The sequence below is a fragment of the Fukomys damarensis genome, unplaced genomic scaffold (assembly GCF_012274545.1).
Source record: "Fukomys damarensis isolate Sample0158 unplaced genomic scaffold, DMR_v1.0_HiC HiC_scaffold_32, whole genome shotgun sequence".
NCBI classification, from domain to species: Eukaryota; Metazoa; Chordata; class Mammalia; order Rodentia; family Bathyergidae; genus Fukomys; species Fukomys damarensis.
Window position 1 is genome coordinate 21,365,255 of NW_022900944.1, and position 17,446 is coordinate 21,382,700.

At 40.6% G+C, this 17,446-nt stretch overlaps 1 protein-coding gene across 1 annotated transcript in view; it reads right to left on the reverse strand.

The window, feature by feature from the left end:
* The window catches only part of Fras1 (Fraser extracellular matrix complex subunit 1), a 406,016-nt gene extending 388,576 nt beyond the window's left edge, over positions 1 to 17,440 (reverse strand). Inside the window, exons 1-2 of the mRNA XM_010628378.1 lie at positions 17,382 to 17,440; positions 8,968 to 8,999 (exon numbers count right to left, since the gene is read on the reverse strand). Of these exons, the coding sequence (XP_010626680.1) occupies positions 8,968 to 8,999; positions 17,382 to 17,430 (81 nt within the window). The 5' untranslated portion in view covers positions 17,431 to 17,440. The remainder of the gene's footprint in view (positions 1 to 8,967; positions 9,000 to 17,381) is intronic.
* Positions 17,441 to 17,446: the final 6 nt, after the last annotated feature.

Genomic DNA, 17,446 nt, shown 5'->3' on the forward strand with positions numbered 1-17,446 from the left:
CGGTTTTTTTTTTTTTTTTTTTTTTTTTTTATGCATTGCTTCTCACACTTCAATCAAACTGGACTCCCTTTGACACATAGGCTGGTACTCGCACTGATTCTTTTGGGTAGGAGTCTCTCTCAAATCTATACTGACCTCAACCTCAAGACTAAGATCAAAAGTGGGTTCCTCCCAAATACCAGTCAACATGTGCTTGCCATGTCCTGAGTACTTTCAAGTATCATTTTACTTATCTTTCCGACAGCTCTGTAAATAAAAGTGCAACTATTCTCTCCCTTCTGAAGACCAGGTAAGTAATTTGTACACAGTCCCAGAGTAGTGGAGAGCTCAACCTTAGCATCCTGAGCTAAGTGTATCTTTCACTGGCTACATTCCTACTTAGTACACTTATCCCAAAGTGCTTTAGATTGCATTCACTATCTGATTATAAGGTATTGGTTCAAATTATTTGAGCTGCAGAAAATAAAATCCAATTTTATGAGAGAATTTACTAGCTCATATTATAATTCCCCTGGAAGGTTGGATCCAGTGCTCCTTCCATCATAGATCAAAGGGCAACCTCCTCAAGGAATCACCCTTCTACCTTTCTCCTCTGAGCAGGCAGACTCGTGGTTGCAGCAGTACCACAGACCACCGCTTTGTGTGCCAATTGCAAACGCTGAACTTCAAAATAGGTAATTCTTTTGCTCCACACTTATGGTTTCCTTTCTGTAAAGGGCTCCCTTTCTAACATAAAATTCAATTCCTTTCTTATCCCTATGAAGCGGGTATGGTTTATCTAATATTATTACTTAGAAGAATAACTAGATAGGCTTAGCACAATCAATCTTCCTATTCTAGGGAGCAAAGCTAATAACCAAAACTGTAAGTTTTCCTCTACTTTCTCAAGTAGTAATTCTTGTCTGCACACCCTTCTGTGTTGGCAAACTGCCCTGTCAACAGTGCCTGAAAGTGTCTATATTTGCCCTATTCTGACGTTCAAAGCCAGCAACCTACTTGGCTAAGAGAACTAAAACTATACCCTCCATCTTCATTGATTAGAAATTAAAGGGTAATATTTTGACTTCTGTACTTATTTCTCATCTTGTTCATAACTAAGGAAGGGAGGTACTACTTATGGGGCTCTGGTCAAACGTCCAATGATCTTAGCAGACTTCCACACACATCTCATTGACTGCGTCTGGATTCCATACCCACACGCCAGATTGTGACCCATCCATGGCAAGGGAATGTAAACAGTCTGATTAGCCCACAGGATCTACACAAGCTATGAAGGAAGGGGTGAGGACTAGATACAACATCAGGTCTCTGCCCGCAGAGAAAAGGGGGAAGCGGTTGTTGGGCAGGAAGCCTAGGGTCTACTGCTTCATGCCCCAGATACAAATGGAGTCTTATTGATTTTGATCTTCTCCATGGATCCAAGCACAGGTCCAGCCCTGGAAGTTGTGAATGTCTTTGGAGTCCAGCAGGATTACCTCTACTGCTCCACAAGTCGAAAGCAAACGTGAGAGGGGGAGGCTTCTTCCAGCCACCAATTCAAGTTCCTTCTATTCCTGACATCTCATCTCTTGGACAAAGTTCCTTCTAGGGGAAGTCAATACAGGAAGTGTACCAAGGAATAAGTTAATAATAATTCTCCCCTGCTTGTTAATAATTCTCCCCTGCCTGCTATTACTAAACCATTCCAAGAATGTAAGGTACAAAGAACAAGGAGACCTGCACTCCAGTGCGGACACTGCCCTCCTGCGCCCTCCCACACCCATTCAAGTTCCTTTTGGAGAAAAGGAATGACATAAATTTAATAACTATCCAATCTCAGGGGCTGTCAGGAAAGCACTCACAGGTCATGGCCCAAACTCAAGGGCCTACTGGGTACTAACATTAAACTGTTTCATACCTTGACAGCTTTTCCCTTTCCTTCCTTTGCTCAGTTTATAAGCAAACAGGGAGCCTAAAAAAAAAAATCACTGCTAAAACAATTTAAATGGGACACCAGAAGCTGCACTTATTTTACATAAAACTGCTAGGCAATTCTTTAAAAAGGCATTTTGTGCCAATTTTATATTTAAATGTCCCTTCCTGCCACAGAAGCAAAATATCTCCCATATGAAATTTTTAAAGCCAACTTTTCTTTAGACATTTATAATTCAAATTCCAGAAAAAAATAAGCTGGCTTAACTCAATTGTCATTTTATATTCATATATTATCTTTCCCTTAGTAAGCAAACGACTTGGAAAAGTAAGTAAATTATAATAAGATAGTGCCATTGGTTGTCAAAAATGAGTGACAGATCTACTCCAGAGAATATATAAATGTGCTGTGTATAAAATAAATGTGTATATGTATATATTTTGTAGTCATGCACAGATCAATAGGAAAAAACAAAATGATGTATTAGATTGTAAGGTAATTTGGAGCAAAAATGGCACAAATGTTTAAAAAAAGGTGGGAGAAATGTACAGCCTGACCCAAAAATTAAGAACTGTGATTACACACAGCATTGTCTGGGCAAGTGAATATGACTGCCAAGCTCAGTTGCATTTTCAAAATTCAAAACAAAGTCTAAGAAATGTGTTTGTTAACGTAAAACATCTGTTTCTACCATAAGAATAGGAGTAAAAATGAAAAGGCACATAGATTATTAATCATATAAAACACAAAATCTCTTACAATGTTCCTCTCCCTAAATTCATCTAAGAAGATAGAAATTCCCAGAAAGGAAAACAACACATCTGATTGACGACTGAGGACAATGACAGATGACTTAAAAGACTCCATCAAGGAAAAAGGAATCATCTGAGGCATTTCCCAGCATAGTGGCTCCCAGAGAAGAAAGGCACACTTAAGGCAGGGGACTACCCCCACCCTCTCCACAGGAGGCAGAACCACACAGCTTTAACCTTCAGGCTTCAGAGTGACAACCCAGATTAGAACTACCGATGGAAAAGCCATCACTGTCTTATTCTTGATTGTATTTGTCTAGTCTCAACTTGAATTCCTCTAATTAAAGGAGGCTCATTATCTCTCTAAATTTATGCCAGCACCTACTACAGTAAAGTGTTGCAAAAAAATATATAAAATTTTATCACAAACTGCGTACATTCTATTGAAGAATCTACATTTAAGCCAGAGTGGCCTCTCCACTTAAGATACTCTGTTTAAAAATGAAGAAGTACCAGAGATGTTTAAAAAGAAAGTGATATCTGAGGATAACCCAATGAAAGGGTATCAGGAAATTACCCAATATGCTTAGGAAAACTGGAGAATTAAGGAATGGATGAGTGTGGTACTTCCTCTCTTGGATGATTATTTACAGGAAGTCAAGAATTCACTCAATGGTATAAAGTCCGGGACATCTGACTAGCAGTCACAGGGCAAGATGCACTAAGTGTTTGGAGAGATTCTCAGCACTTCACAGAGGGCACTTATAAACTCTCTTCATTTCTCTTCTCCATGAAATCTCTTGAGAATGTTGGTAAATATAAGTGCAAATGAAAACTGGGGATATTTCCATTTTTGGTGTTACATTTTCAAGTAAAAGAAAGTCGCATACAGCACACCAATTTTTTAAAAAAGACCATGGTGCCAAAGAACTCTGCTTATTCCCTTAGTCTCCTCAGCCCTAGGAAACAAGATCTACAAATCAGACCGGAGGGTCTCAATTCCTTTCTCCTACAACATAATCAATGGATAACATTCCCATGAGCAAACCAGATTTTGACCAAACACCAAAAATTAAAAATTTGTAAAAATTTTAATGGAATATGTAAGCTTAAGCTGCAGGTAGTAGCTCCATTGTAATGCGACCCTTTTCTTTTATTACAGAAAACATACTTGACAATATGGACAGCATTGTAAGAGAGATTATCTCAACACTGTTCAAATTATATAAACAAAGAATAAACAGAGATACTGTAGTATAACAAATTCCTTGCTACTTTTCCCAAAATTGCTAAAAACCCTATAGTAAGTTTTCGCCTGGAATGATAACCACCCATGAAACTATATTTAAACTTTAAGTTCTAGAGGACAGTAAAAACTTTAAAATTGCACTGTCACATACAGCTGCCACTAGGCACAGGTGGCTATTCAAATTTAAATGTTCAGTGAAATTAAAGTTTAAAATTCAGTTCCTCAATGTCACCAACCAGTTTAGATGTGCTGTCACCACCTGCGACTTGTGGCTACCAGAGTGGACCACAGTTAGCAAGTCTCTCCACTGTCACAACACTGCCTAAGACATCTTGGACGGGGCCCAATCTAACTTTCTAAATTCACAGATCTAAAAACCGGGGCCTAGTTCCATTCACATGAACCATTCCCTAAGTAGTAACTACAGAGCCAGAACCTGGCTCACTCAGTCATTTCTGCTCTGACATCTTGCTGCTTATTCCTTCCCAGATTCAGTTCTGGGGTCTGCCACAAGCACGCGCTTGGTCATCACAGTGACCCCATATACAGATAAGGAAATGGAGCCTTTGCTATAGAAAGTGTCACAGGTGAGACTGCACAGCAGGTGTGTTCTGGTACCAGGATTCAAACTCCAAAGCTGGATCTTTCTGCTGTGGTGTGCTGCATACAGCAAACATGCCATGCTTTTACTATCATTGAAAATATTTTCTTTGGATTTTGTGAAAGTTGGTGTTTCCAGATTCACTTTGTCAGTATTAGGTCAGCAAAAGTATCCCAAGTAGACATATTCCACCACTTAACTCTTTGGTGTAGAGAAAAGGGTAGTTTTGTCCACCTTTGTTAATCACAACTGCTTTTTGACCACAGTAGCACTGGGCTGGTGTTGTTTACTGAGCACTGGACTAAGTACTTTGTGCTGATCCCCTTTTACCTTCACAACAGCTCTGTAGAAGAAATCGTTCACCACCATTTCACAGATGAAAACACTGAAGAGAAGGTCAAACCATCCATCCCCAGGAAGAGGTCAATAAAGAAGTGTTTGCTTGTGGTGAGAAGAAGCGGATAATTTCTTTTTATTTGACATAGGTGGGAAAGAACACAAGATATGTGAAAGCTCTGAAATAAAAAAATTACTTTCCTCCTCACATTGGATATCCCTAGTACAGTTAAGCCTGTTAGCTGCTTCCATGAATTCATCTAAGCCAGTCATACTGTCATCCACAGAGACGCCTTGGAGAAAGTCTTGAGTGTCTGAAAGTGCACGCATATTGTGGAGCAAGAAACATATCTCAAAATAGATTATTCAGTTGTTCTCATGGTATTTTTGGTGCCTTCTGGCAATTTCTAACCTGACCAATACAAAGAAGCGAAAGAGAAGAGAGTATTAAAGAAAGGAGGTGAAAGACAGCTGATACCAGTACATGACTAGGAGATGGCCACATGTGGCTTATGATCAAATCATCCCAGAATGTCACTCACTGCAAGTCACAGAGCTGTCAAAGCTGTAAAACACAACACACTGAGGGAAACACACACACGTGCACACAAATGTGCACACGTACACAGCACACAATATTATTTATTAAGATGCAATGATCCTCTAAATACTTCTTCAATCATGCAGTGAAGTCAATGCATCTGCACCAGTGCAGGAGAGCCTCAGCTAAATGGATAGGGGTTAGCCAGGGACAGCTGGCTTTTGCAGGAGGTTGGGGTCAAGACTGGCAGGGACAACTGCATGACAGATGTAACAGGGAGGAGGGCATATAGTACTGAAGGTGAAATAAGCTACTGTGTTCTGAGCAACAAGCAGGCTGGCCTGGCTGTGAGAAACAGAAGGGCTTTAGAGTCAGAACCAGAGTTGAATCCTCTCTTCCAATAGCACTTCCTGATTATGTAACTTTGGACAAGTGATTTGTACTTTCTGAGCCTCAGCTTCCTTATTTGCACAGACAATACCTATTTCCAAGGACTAATGAGAATAGTAAATACTAATAGTGGCTTAGAGGAATTTTGTTATGGCAAAAAAGCGGATGGCAGACATTGCATGTGGGTGACCCCCATTGTCTTCTTTATTCTATAAAATCCCATTAGTGGAGGCTTTATTATCGCCATTTCATAGCGAGGCAAAAGAAGTTTCCAGAACTTTAGCTAGGCCACAGAGCTGGTTTGCAGCAGAGGAAGAATAACTCTAACCAGGTTATCGGATGGCCACAGCCATGAATGTTCCACTGCATCTGCAGCTTTCAAAGCAACAAGTGACACGACTGAAAAGGTATCACTAAGAAGAATCTTCACAAGACAGGTTGAGAGTAGGCAACCAGCAGCAAGTGCCCAAATCTACATCATCTGCTTGATGTGTTTTATGGAATTCTTCTGGGTAAATCTGATACTGCCATTTTAAAGCTGACCAGCCCTCACCTTCTGGTCACCTACTTAGGAACTAAATGAACATCAAGAACTGCACATTCCTGCTCTAGTTTTCTTTATACAGTGGAAATTCTGAACTATATGCTCTCTGAAGTCACTTCTGGCTCTAAAATGGTGAGGATGTGGGCAAAACCATAAAGGTTTTGGGATAGGGACTCTAAACTACCATTCTCACCCATGGCTCTGGAGTGTGATGCCTTTTACAATGGAAACCCTCTCTCCTAGAGTCGTTTAATCCGGAAATCCTACAATAACAATATAACAATCTCAAACTCTTTAATTCAATAGATATACAAGCACACATTCATTGCCCAGTATGATAGTCAACTGACTGTGTCAACATGAGTAAGAAATGCCCAACTAAACTGGATCAGCACAGTTCTGGGTGTGGCAGAGGGGATTTACTGAGGACAGAAGACCAGGGCAGCTTATTGCCTGAATGGTAGTAAGTGGAAAGAAAGAAGCTTAGCTTCTGTTTCTTCAGAGGAGCTCCAGTCTTCACTTTTACCTTGGACATCATCTCTTGGCTTCTAACACAGACCTGTCAGCCTTCTACTGCAGACCCTTCAGCCTCCTCCTATGGACTTGCAAGGTGCACTACACTGAGTTCCAAGCCTTCAACTGGATCCTTTGGCTCTCGAGTGCGCAGAAGCCCTTTTACACACCTGACTCTGCGTGGCCACTATAAGTCAATCTTGCAAATTCTTACAGATTTGTGTATCATGCATTAAATCTGTTACTCCAGCAAGCATTGACTGAAACACCTAGTTTCATTGAGGTGGGTGCACTGCCTTTCTTCATCATTAGGACAGATAGAGAGAGAGCAGCAAAGAATTATATAATTAAAACTATGTCCAAAATGCATCATCTACCATTTCCTATTTCTTTTTGCATGCATGCCAGACAAATGCCCTACCACTGAGTTACATCCCCCAGCCCCATTTCTAATTTTCATGCTCTTGAAATGGAAAGAGAATTTAAAATGGTTACAAATAAATCTAAATGCAGAGTTTCTCTAGATTTCCAAGTTTTTCTCATTTATAGCTGTTTCTCCCACACTTAATTTGACAGCAACTTTTAGTGACTCACCTCTACAGAGTCTTTTTAGAGTAGTCAACATAGTTTCCCTAGAAACCAGAACGTTATTTCTTTTTATATTCCCATTTCAGCAGTTTAATGAAACAATTAAGTCAGACCTTGTCATTTCTCTTCTCTGGCTCTTCCAATGGCTCAACCACCCTTCTGAAAGGACAAGCTGAAGTCTGTCCAAAGTTCAACACTCTGTCACCTGCCCACACCTCTGACCTCCTCTCCTGCCAACCCCAAAAGGTCACACGCTCCTGTTACCTGACCCCCAGATACTTCTTCAAATGACCAAGCAAGCTTCTACTTCAGATTAACACTTGCTGTTTCCCCCTTGGAGCCCTCTTGCTTCAGATGTCCACAAGACAAGCTCTTAGAATAACCTGTTCCAAGGGCTTGCTCAAATATCACCTTCTCAGTGAAGCCTTCCCTATCTCCCTAAAGAAGCCACCATGGCCTCCCACTGAGTCTTTTTCTATCCTCCCACTAATGCGCTGTGTATGTTTTTAATAGATTCCTATCTGAGATTCTATATATTTCACTCATTAGATTTGAACTTCCAGAGGACAGAAATTTTATGTTTGAGAAAAAAAAGGAAAATGGTTTTTTCCTGATTCTTTGAGAGAAAAATATCAAGAAGGAACATTAGTCTATAAAGACCAGATTTAAGAATATTACTGTGAACGTCCACCATTATCCAGACTCTTGGATAGTTCTGACAATCCTCATCCATTTCGACACCACAAGGATAACCCATGATGACTTACTAATATCACATATGTCACTAGCAGGTTGTGATGCAAATGAGCAAACCCTTCCCAATTATCTCAGCTCTGTTTTATTATAGCATTTATTAAGCCAAAATAAAAATGGTGCAGAATGACTTGTCACACCACTTATTAGAGTTGATGGAGTGTCGACAGTCTTTTCAATAAGGCTTTAACACATTGTTACGCACCATCGTACATTATTAATGAAAAGAAATGCACAAGACTTGCATCTGCTTTTCTCCCAAGTCACTCTGACATTAAATTCAAAATCAATCCTCCCCTACATACCAGAGGGTCAGAGATAAAATGTTAATTTACCAAAACTTAAGTTTATAATTCTAAGAAACAATCAGGAATCTTTCCTGTTCTACTGAATTTAATAATAATACTTCTTTTTGAGACGGGATCAAGATAGGAAGCAACCACAACAGGAACATAAACAAATTGTGTCCTAGTTTATATCTGACAAGAGGATGGGATCTAATTTTCTCTGAATGAAAGAACACAAGGGACAGCCACAGAGTGCAAACTGTGTGCTGGGTATCTCAACTTCTCTTCTAATACCTGAGTTCCCGAATGGAACTAATTTACTCTAGAAAAGGCATTAAGTAACTAAGGCTGATTGTGCCAGGGTGGAGCATAATCCTCAAACTGTGAAGAAAAATAAACATATTTTACAATGATAGGATCACCTCACTCACTCACTCAATAACTTCAATCAAGCATTTTACATTCAAAAGAAACAAACCAAATATATTAAGAATGACCTACCGCCAACAAGGAACCCTGATAGACACAAGCACCTGTGGGAAAAAAACAAAACAAGAATTAAACATGACACATAATAAACCAAAGGCACTGCCCCAGCAGGCTCACTGCTAAAACTACATCCCCACGCATCAGCAGCAGCAAAGTGCTTTTTCCAAAAACGTAAAAAGCTTGAGCATTCTTCCCTGGGGGGAAATAACCCCGTACACCAAAACAATATTTCCTGGATACACATGAAGGAAGGCATCATTAAAACTTATTTAAATTTTAAAATAAATGCATTGATAATGGCATGCCATAAATACAAAGCATATTTTCCTTTGTGATAAGTCAGGGAAGCCTCTATAATCCCGTCCCAGTTTACTGATCCAAGCAACTCTCCTACTCTTCGCTTCTACAAATTCTCCAGTCCAACTAAGAGGCCAACTTAGAATCCTGTGATAAGATTTCATGTCTAAATGGTTTTTATTCATTTCCTACAAGAGGATGCACTTGGTCTATTCAGAAATTTGAAGTTGATCTATCTCCTTCACAAAATGCTTCCAGGCCACAGGATTATGTTCTTCCTCCTTTGATCTCATAACATTCTGAGCCTAAATCATTTATCTGTGAGTTCACTTCTGCGTACTCCCTTGTGGCGTCGTTGCTCAGCATGTGGAAATGCTGCACGTACCCTCATGACACTACATAGATTCTCTTAAGAAAGGGAAAACTTCTTTACATTCCCTATGTCTTTGCATAGTGAGCATTTACTTAGGTATCTGGTTAACACCAAATATCCAATCCCTGCCTTTAACACAGTATGTCCCCCTTTGGAGAGACTAAGCCTTTTTGTTTCGTGGGGGGGGGGGTATTTTACTGAGGAATGAACCCAGAACCTTCTCACTGAGCTACAGCCCCAGCCCTTTATTGCTTTTTGAGGCAGGGTCTTGGTAAATCCCTAAGTTGCTCAGGCTCCAAGTTGTGATCCTCCTGCCTCAGCCTCCCAGAGTGCTGGGGTTACAGGAATGCACTACCACACATGGTTCAATTAAACCATTTATTAGAGCAGTGTAAATGGTAGTTATTTCAGAAGAACTCTTCTATTGAGCTCCTGACCTCCAACACTTTTTTCACTGCATTTTTTTTTCCTGCTGTGCTTACACAGAGATACATCTTTATATTTCCAGTCATTAGGCACCAAACAGGGTTGGGGGGAGATGATCTGTTTCCAAATGGAAAAGAAGGCCAAATGTGACTGGACAATTTATATCTTCTGAATAGCTATCATATCATACAATAAATCTTTAAGTCATATATTTTAAAACAATATAAAATAGCAATCTCAATTTTATGGGATTTCACTTAGATACAAGTGTGCAGCATTCTAACATCTCCTCTCTGAAGTGGAGGCTACAAACCAGGCTGAAACCATATATGCACCCTAAGGAAGAAGCACATCTTAACAATGGGCCACGCTGGTTTCCAAAGAGGGAAGGACATATTTTATTTACTATAGTGCTTGCCTCTAAGAGATCCTTCATGAAGTCTCAAAAATTAACTCTCCAGGAAAGAAATGATCTACCAATAATAGAATTAAGAACAATGTTTTTAGAAAATGACTATTTACACCTGGATTGAACCAAAGATCTCTGTAATCAAATTTACTAAAATGACTCTCATGTCCTTGACATTCAAATAAGAATAACTTGAGATAAAACCTTAAGGGAAAACTCTTCCTAATTGACTTATTTTTACTTAAGAAATTTTGTTCCAAAGACAGTATTTCACTCTCAGTATGTCACAAGAAAAAAGGATATAGGTGAAGATATAAAATAGCCATATATATATATATATATCTCAATTTCATATATATAAATATAATTCACTTCTAAATTATTTAAATGGACAGTTAATTAGTTCTAATGTTTAAAATTATAATAAGATCATCATCACTTAGGTATACTTTAAGAAAATCTATTTTTCAGACCACTAATCTTTTAATGGCTAAACCATGAAAAATCTTTACCACACATTAGCTTTTAATTGACATAAAATTTTATGTATTTATCGTGCACAACATGGTTTTTTCCATATACATGATCTTTAGAATAAAAAAATAACTTTTAAAAAAAGCCTAGTATCTACCCTTCGGAATAAGACTATCCTCTGACAGCCACATATGGCAGAACAATGAAGACATTTTCTGAGACGTGTATTGTTGGACAATTTTGTTGTTGTGCAAGCAGCACAGAGCATACTTACACCAACCGAGAGGCCACTGACATCACTAGGCAATATAATCTCTAGGACCAAGGTTTTGTATTTGGTTGTTTGTTTACCAAAACTTCATTTCGCAGCACATCACTAATGTTGTTTCTCCATAGTGTGACTTTGCAAAGTCAATGACTTTTCAAAGCACCCAAAGAAAGAAAACTGGTGCCTGAAACCTGAAGGGGTTACCTGGCATCCACATCAAACCCCATTCTGGAAGTTGAGACAGACATTATAACGTCTCTCTACAGCAGGGAAGCATAAAGCCTCATGGAGAGTGACAGCACATCCATACTTGGTCAAGTAAAACATCTGCTACAAACTCAAGCCAAACGATGTTGCTGCTGATAAAGTCTATTATTAGGAAAGGGAAATAACTCAATTTGGGTTGCTCTATCTATGTTGTACAATTCCAAATGAATTAAGCTTTCCCCTCTGAGGGCTTTCCTAAAACAGAACACTTTTACCCGGAAGGCAGCCGCATAAACGAGTCTCCATTAACACGGTTTCCCAAACTTCATTTCTGTTCTCTTGAGAAAGTGAAGCATTCCACTGTGATGCCCAGTGCTATCAAGCATTTATCACCACCCAAAGCCAGATGTGGTTGTCCACAGAGAGCATATTTCTCCCAAACCATGGCAGGCTGCACACCCACCAGCAGATGAAATCAGGAGTTTGTCGGTATCAGGTGCTGGGTGCAGCTCCTGGTTCAGATGAGGGCAGAGGCCTTTTCACTAATCCATCATTCATATCATTTGGCAAACAAAGCTACTTCCTCCACTCATCTTTTTTATTTTTTCTTATGGTGTACCAGAATAACTGCAGGTCTATGGAAGGTTTACATTTATGGCTTTGGTTGAACTTCAAAAGAAATTCCATTTCAATGAGAATTTTTTTTCTTTCTCTGGCAGTGCTGGGGACTGAACCCAGAGCCTTGTGGATGCTGGGCTAATGCTCTGCCACTGAAATATACAGCCATGCAGCAAGATCTAGAAAAGGGAAACTAAGGAAAAATAAGAGCCAACAAGAGTTTTCAAACCAAGGACACAGCTGACGTGTCAGCTAATTTAAGTCCTGTATACTTTGGCCTGAGAAAGTCGGGGGTGCAGGTCTGCAGGGTGAAACAGTTATACAGGGCCAAGAAGGAAGCCAAGGTCCTGAGACCTGACTGCCTTTCTTCCTTACTGCTGGCTTCATTGCTTATAGGTCACATGGGCAAAATGTGTAAAATTTAAACAGAGATGTCTTTTTTGAAGCCTTTTTGTAGATTATAATGTACTCCTTTATAAGACACCTGTAAAAATATTATTATTTTCAGGAAAATTTTGAGGTATAATTTGTACTAGTATCTATGCCCTGAAACTATTCACTATAGAAACTATAACTGGTAAAGTGACTGCATTAGAGAAGTTAAATTCAAGAGCCACAAAATGTCAGGCCCATGCATTGAAAGAAATAGTGGCAAACAGAACCATAAAGATTTGAGATTTGGAGAGCAGGGTATCATAAGAACATGACTCATCAGGAACAAGCAGCCAGAAGTTGGCATTTTAAATGTTCAAGCTTTATGTTGTGTTATAATTTAGCATATGGCCATGCACACTGTGGAATAGTTAAAATAGAACTGTTTCTGAACTGACCAGACAGCTCTGTTAGGATTCAGATCAATTAATAGAATAGTTAAAACAAAAATGAGCTGTTTTTGCACTGTTGTATTTGACATAAGGCTCCAACTTGGCCATGTGGTAGTGCCCTCCCCTTTTCTGGGCCATGCAGTAGAGTGTTTTATGACTACTTGTGTATGAGCAAAACTGAGTGGTACTACCACCCAAGTCCAGAACAGTTTGTATGAATGACTGTATCCTCACCGAAGGACGTCTATGGGAATGGTAAAACCCAAATCTCAGAAGGGAATGGAAATATAATATATTAGAAACAAGCTGTTGATACTATATCACTTCTTTATTTCTATTAACAATTTAAAAAGCAAAACACTACAGAGCTGCAATCAGTATAAATCAATTGGAATCGGTAACATTTCAATCTTTGGAAACCCAACAAAGACCATCTCTACTTCTGGGTTTTAAAAATATTTTAGGGAATGCAAACTGGGCAAGTCGGGCAAGTTTTTTGGTTTGTTTGTTTGTTTGTTTGTTTGATTTTAATGTCCTATCCACCATAATGCATAGCATTCGATAAAGACTTGTAGAATCAAAGATGGGAAAAGAGGCTATGTTTCTTGGCCAGTATCTTTTCTTTAATGTTCAGTTTTGAGCACTGAGTGTCTCACCAGCCAAGAGCGGAACCAAAATGCTGACCTACATATAAATAAAACACATCGTCTATAAAGTGATCCTTTCCAGTGTAAACTGCTAATGGCATTTATAGGAAAAGCCTGGGAGACTGTGGATTGGCTACAATCATAAGGGGAGTGATAGGACATTGACTAGAGCTCAATTATCTAATGTCTTTCGCTGTCCCGTGTCTATCTAATGTAACCTCACAGGACTGCACACAGAAACACCACTCAAGATGAGTGTCTCCATAAAATGCCATCAAATCTCTCTGATTCAGAAACCAGCTATGATAGAAGTTTCCCTGTAACTTCTTCATTTTATTAAGTCCTCAAATCATAGTAGTTGATCAGTTTGGCAATGCAGAACAATGTAAAGTAATTATGCCAACAATTTGCTTATAAAAATCTGTTTTTCTTTTGATAATTAAAATAAAATTTTGAACCTGAAAGTTGCAATTGATCACAAATAAGGTGATCTCTTTTTTACTATGCACAATAATAACCAAAAGTATTTTACAGCTATCATGTAGGTGAATTCTTCATTTTAAAAATGACAGAAAAACACCCGAAGAAGTTAAGTGATTTGTTCAAGGTCAATCAATTAATAAGGCTAGTCATAGGAGCTAGTCTACTAGTCAAGCTTAATTCAGAAGAATGTGGTTTGGTAATATTTGTTCATCCAACCAATATTTTTAAGCATTTAGTGTGTCCTAGGGGCTGAGCTGGAGATAAAAGAATAACTAGGAGCCATATGTTATGGATCTGAAATGCTTCCCCGAGTCTCACGTGTTTGGGCAGTGGACAGACCATGGGGTGCTGTCCTCATGGGTAGATACAGCCAGTGATGAGCTCAGGGGCTGAGTGTCCTGTTGGGAGGTAGGGCCTGGTCCAGAGGCACTGGGTGTGTGAATTAGAAGGCTATACAGCATCTTGCTCCATCACACCTCCCTTCACGGCCACCATACTGTGAACATAGTTGCCATGATGTGAGCAGTTTTCCTCTGACAGATCCTTCCAGCACGCCCTTCCTGCCTGGGAGCTAGCCACCTATGGAAAAGTGAGCCACAATAAAATTCTCCTCCTCTAATTTGTTGGTGTCAGTATTGTGCTTCAGTCACAAGGAAAGTGACTCACATGCCATCCTCATTCCTCAGTAAGTGCCCAGCAAAATAAAAAAGGATGCACCTTCCCCAATTATAATTGGGAAGGGTATTGACGGGGGTACTAGAAACATGCATAACACATTCTCTGAGCTCTGAGAAGAAAATAACAAATTCTTCCATGAGCTGCCAGACGAAAGCATCAAAGTATATCTCATTAAGAGAAGCACACGTGAATGTTTCTTTTCCAATTTTAAAAATCATCCTATAATAATTAATAATAAAAACCTCTCTTAGAGGAGCTCTCTAAGATCCTTATGCTTTCTATCACTGACCTCAGTGCTCTTTAATTTTAAAAGAATGAAACCAAAGATCTCATCAGATGTCAACTGATATTTTGTCTGTGGGACTGAGATCATTTACTTAAATTGAGATAAAACATGTAAAGTACTTAAATACTGCCAGGAAAACAATACAAGGAGTGATCAAAAATATGGTGAATGTTTAATTTTTTTCAAAACTATATTATAATAAAGGATACATTGTCATTAATTATGGATTCCAACACACTACTCCTATTGTTCTTGCCATCTTCCAAAGCAGTTCTGGAAGTCCTCTCTTGTGTCTTTGCAAGGTGTACTCAAACATATAGTGAGTATCAATGGGAAATGCAAGACAACAGAAAGGCAGGCTTGTAAAAACACTATGGTGTGTCCTTGTCCACCCTACTCATTGGATCTACACTAGGTGACTTGGCTCTTCCCAAAGTCAAAATGACCTTGAAAAATAAACATTTTGAACTGGCTCAGAATATTCAAGGCAGCCATCTAGACTGCACTAAAGACACATGAAAGAAGACTTCCAGGAGTGCTTCAAAAAGTGGCAAGAACAGTGGACACACGTGTGCAAGAGGGGAGGGACTCATGGCAATGTGTCTTTTACTGTAAACATTTTTTCATTTAAACACACTTTTTATCAAAATTCATGTGCTGAGTAAATGTCCACATTCATTCATTTTTAGATAAACATACTAACTTGGATGGAAACTCTCAGACACCTAGCAATGTAGGAACAATCCAATTTATAAAATTTATAAAACTACAGAATGCTTAAAGGCAGGGAGAGAGATCTTTCAAGAATCTTTGAATGAATATCACTAACTCCACACACCCCACTAAATGACTCTGGCAGTTCTTAAACTGTGTCCATTGTATTGACCAAACTTTTCAAAGAGCGCACACTGTAGGCTCTTGGCTTTTGTCATTTCAAGAGCAGGTTCTAAGAAACCGAATCATTCCAACTGCCCCCTGGTGAGCAATCCAGGAGTGAAGCACGTTTCCTGGGATAAGATTCTAAAAGAAACTGCCACGACGTGAAACTGTCGTTTACCTAAACTGAGGTTTGGGTGACCTGGGATGACTCTTCCATCTGGTGAATTACAATCAAACCTTGCAGGTTTTTTTTTTTTTTTAAGTATGCGTACACGCTCACATACACGACCAACATCTCCACAGGTGATGCACTGGGAGAAGGATGTGCAGGCCAGGCGCGCCGTTCCGGGACGAGCACGCGCGCTTCACACTTCCCAGCACGGTGCAGGAAGCCACAACTTCACCGGCGGGAAAGGATCCGCGGCTGCAGCGCGTTTCCACTGCCAGGTCCCTTTTCCCTTACGGCGAGTGAAGAAGAGGCACCGCGCCGGGGACTGGAAGTCCACCCGAGGTTGGGCTCAGTCATTCCGCGACCTCCACCGCCCCCTACGCGCGCCGCGGCGCTGCTTTGCAGCGGAGCAGGTGAACCCTCTCCCCGCAGCCGGATGAATAATGAATGGAACGCGAGAGGAAGCGGGAGCCCGGAGCTGAGGATTAAGTCATTTCTTCCACACCTCGACTCCCTTCCCCCATCTGAAGCACTAACACGGCCACTTTCCCGGCTCCTCCGAGCAGGTGGGAGTTCCCAGGGCCTGGCTGCCCTGGGGCCTGGCAGGCGTCTCGTGAACCCACACTCTCGGTTTCCTTATTGATGTATTTGCTTGGCTGAGCCTAAATTGTGTTTGATATCATGGCGACAACTCTCACCACCACCTCCTTCTCCCGCCCTCGGCTCCCGGTTTTTACGAGTAGGCTGGAATTCGGGAGGAAAAGCGGGAGGCGGAGGGCGAAGTAAGATAAGGGACCCAAACTCTCATGAACCACTTTTTTTCCTGGGGAACAGGCAGGCCCGCCCTTCTCGGGAGGGGAGATTTATTTTAGTGCAACTGCCTACGTCCAGAACCCGCTCTGACCCGGTAACTGTAAAATCTTAACTGGACTTTAGGAAGAGACTTATTGGGACGAGGCGGGTGGGAGAGCAGGGAGATTTGAGGTGTAGAATTTCCCGTTTCTCAGGAGAAGTGTATTCACCCAGGTAGGAGCAATGGCTCGCGCCTCATCTTCGCTCCCAGTAGCTGCTTCTCCTCTGGCGGCAGGGGGATGTGGAAAGAAAGGGACTCTAGTCTCAGGGGTGCCATCTCCCGGGCCACCCATCCACCCAAACGCAATTGAGGGTAAGAGGGAGGCTGTGGCGGGAGTGCGATCTGAGTGCAAATTCATGAGGAGCAGTCTACCGAAGGAAAAGCCCACTCCCTCCCTAAACAAAAAACTCTCGCCTACCGCCGCAAACAAAAACCAAAAACTTCCACACGAAGCACCCGCTGCACAGTTTAAACTGCACACACACACACACACACACACACACACACACACACACACGCAGCGCCGCTGCTTTACCTTCGGAAGGAAGAGGTAGTACTGCAAATTCCGCCAGCGTTATGGCCATCCCTAGCCACATTTTG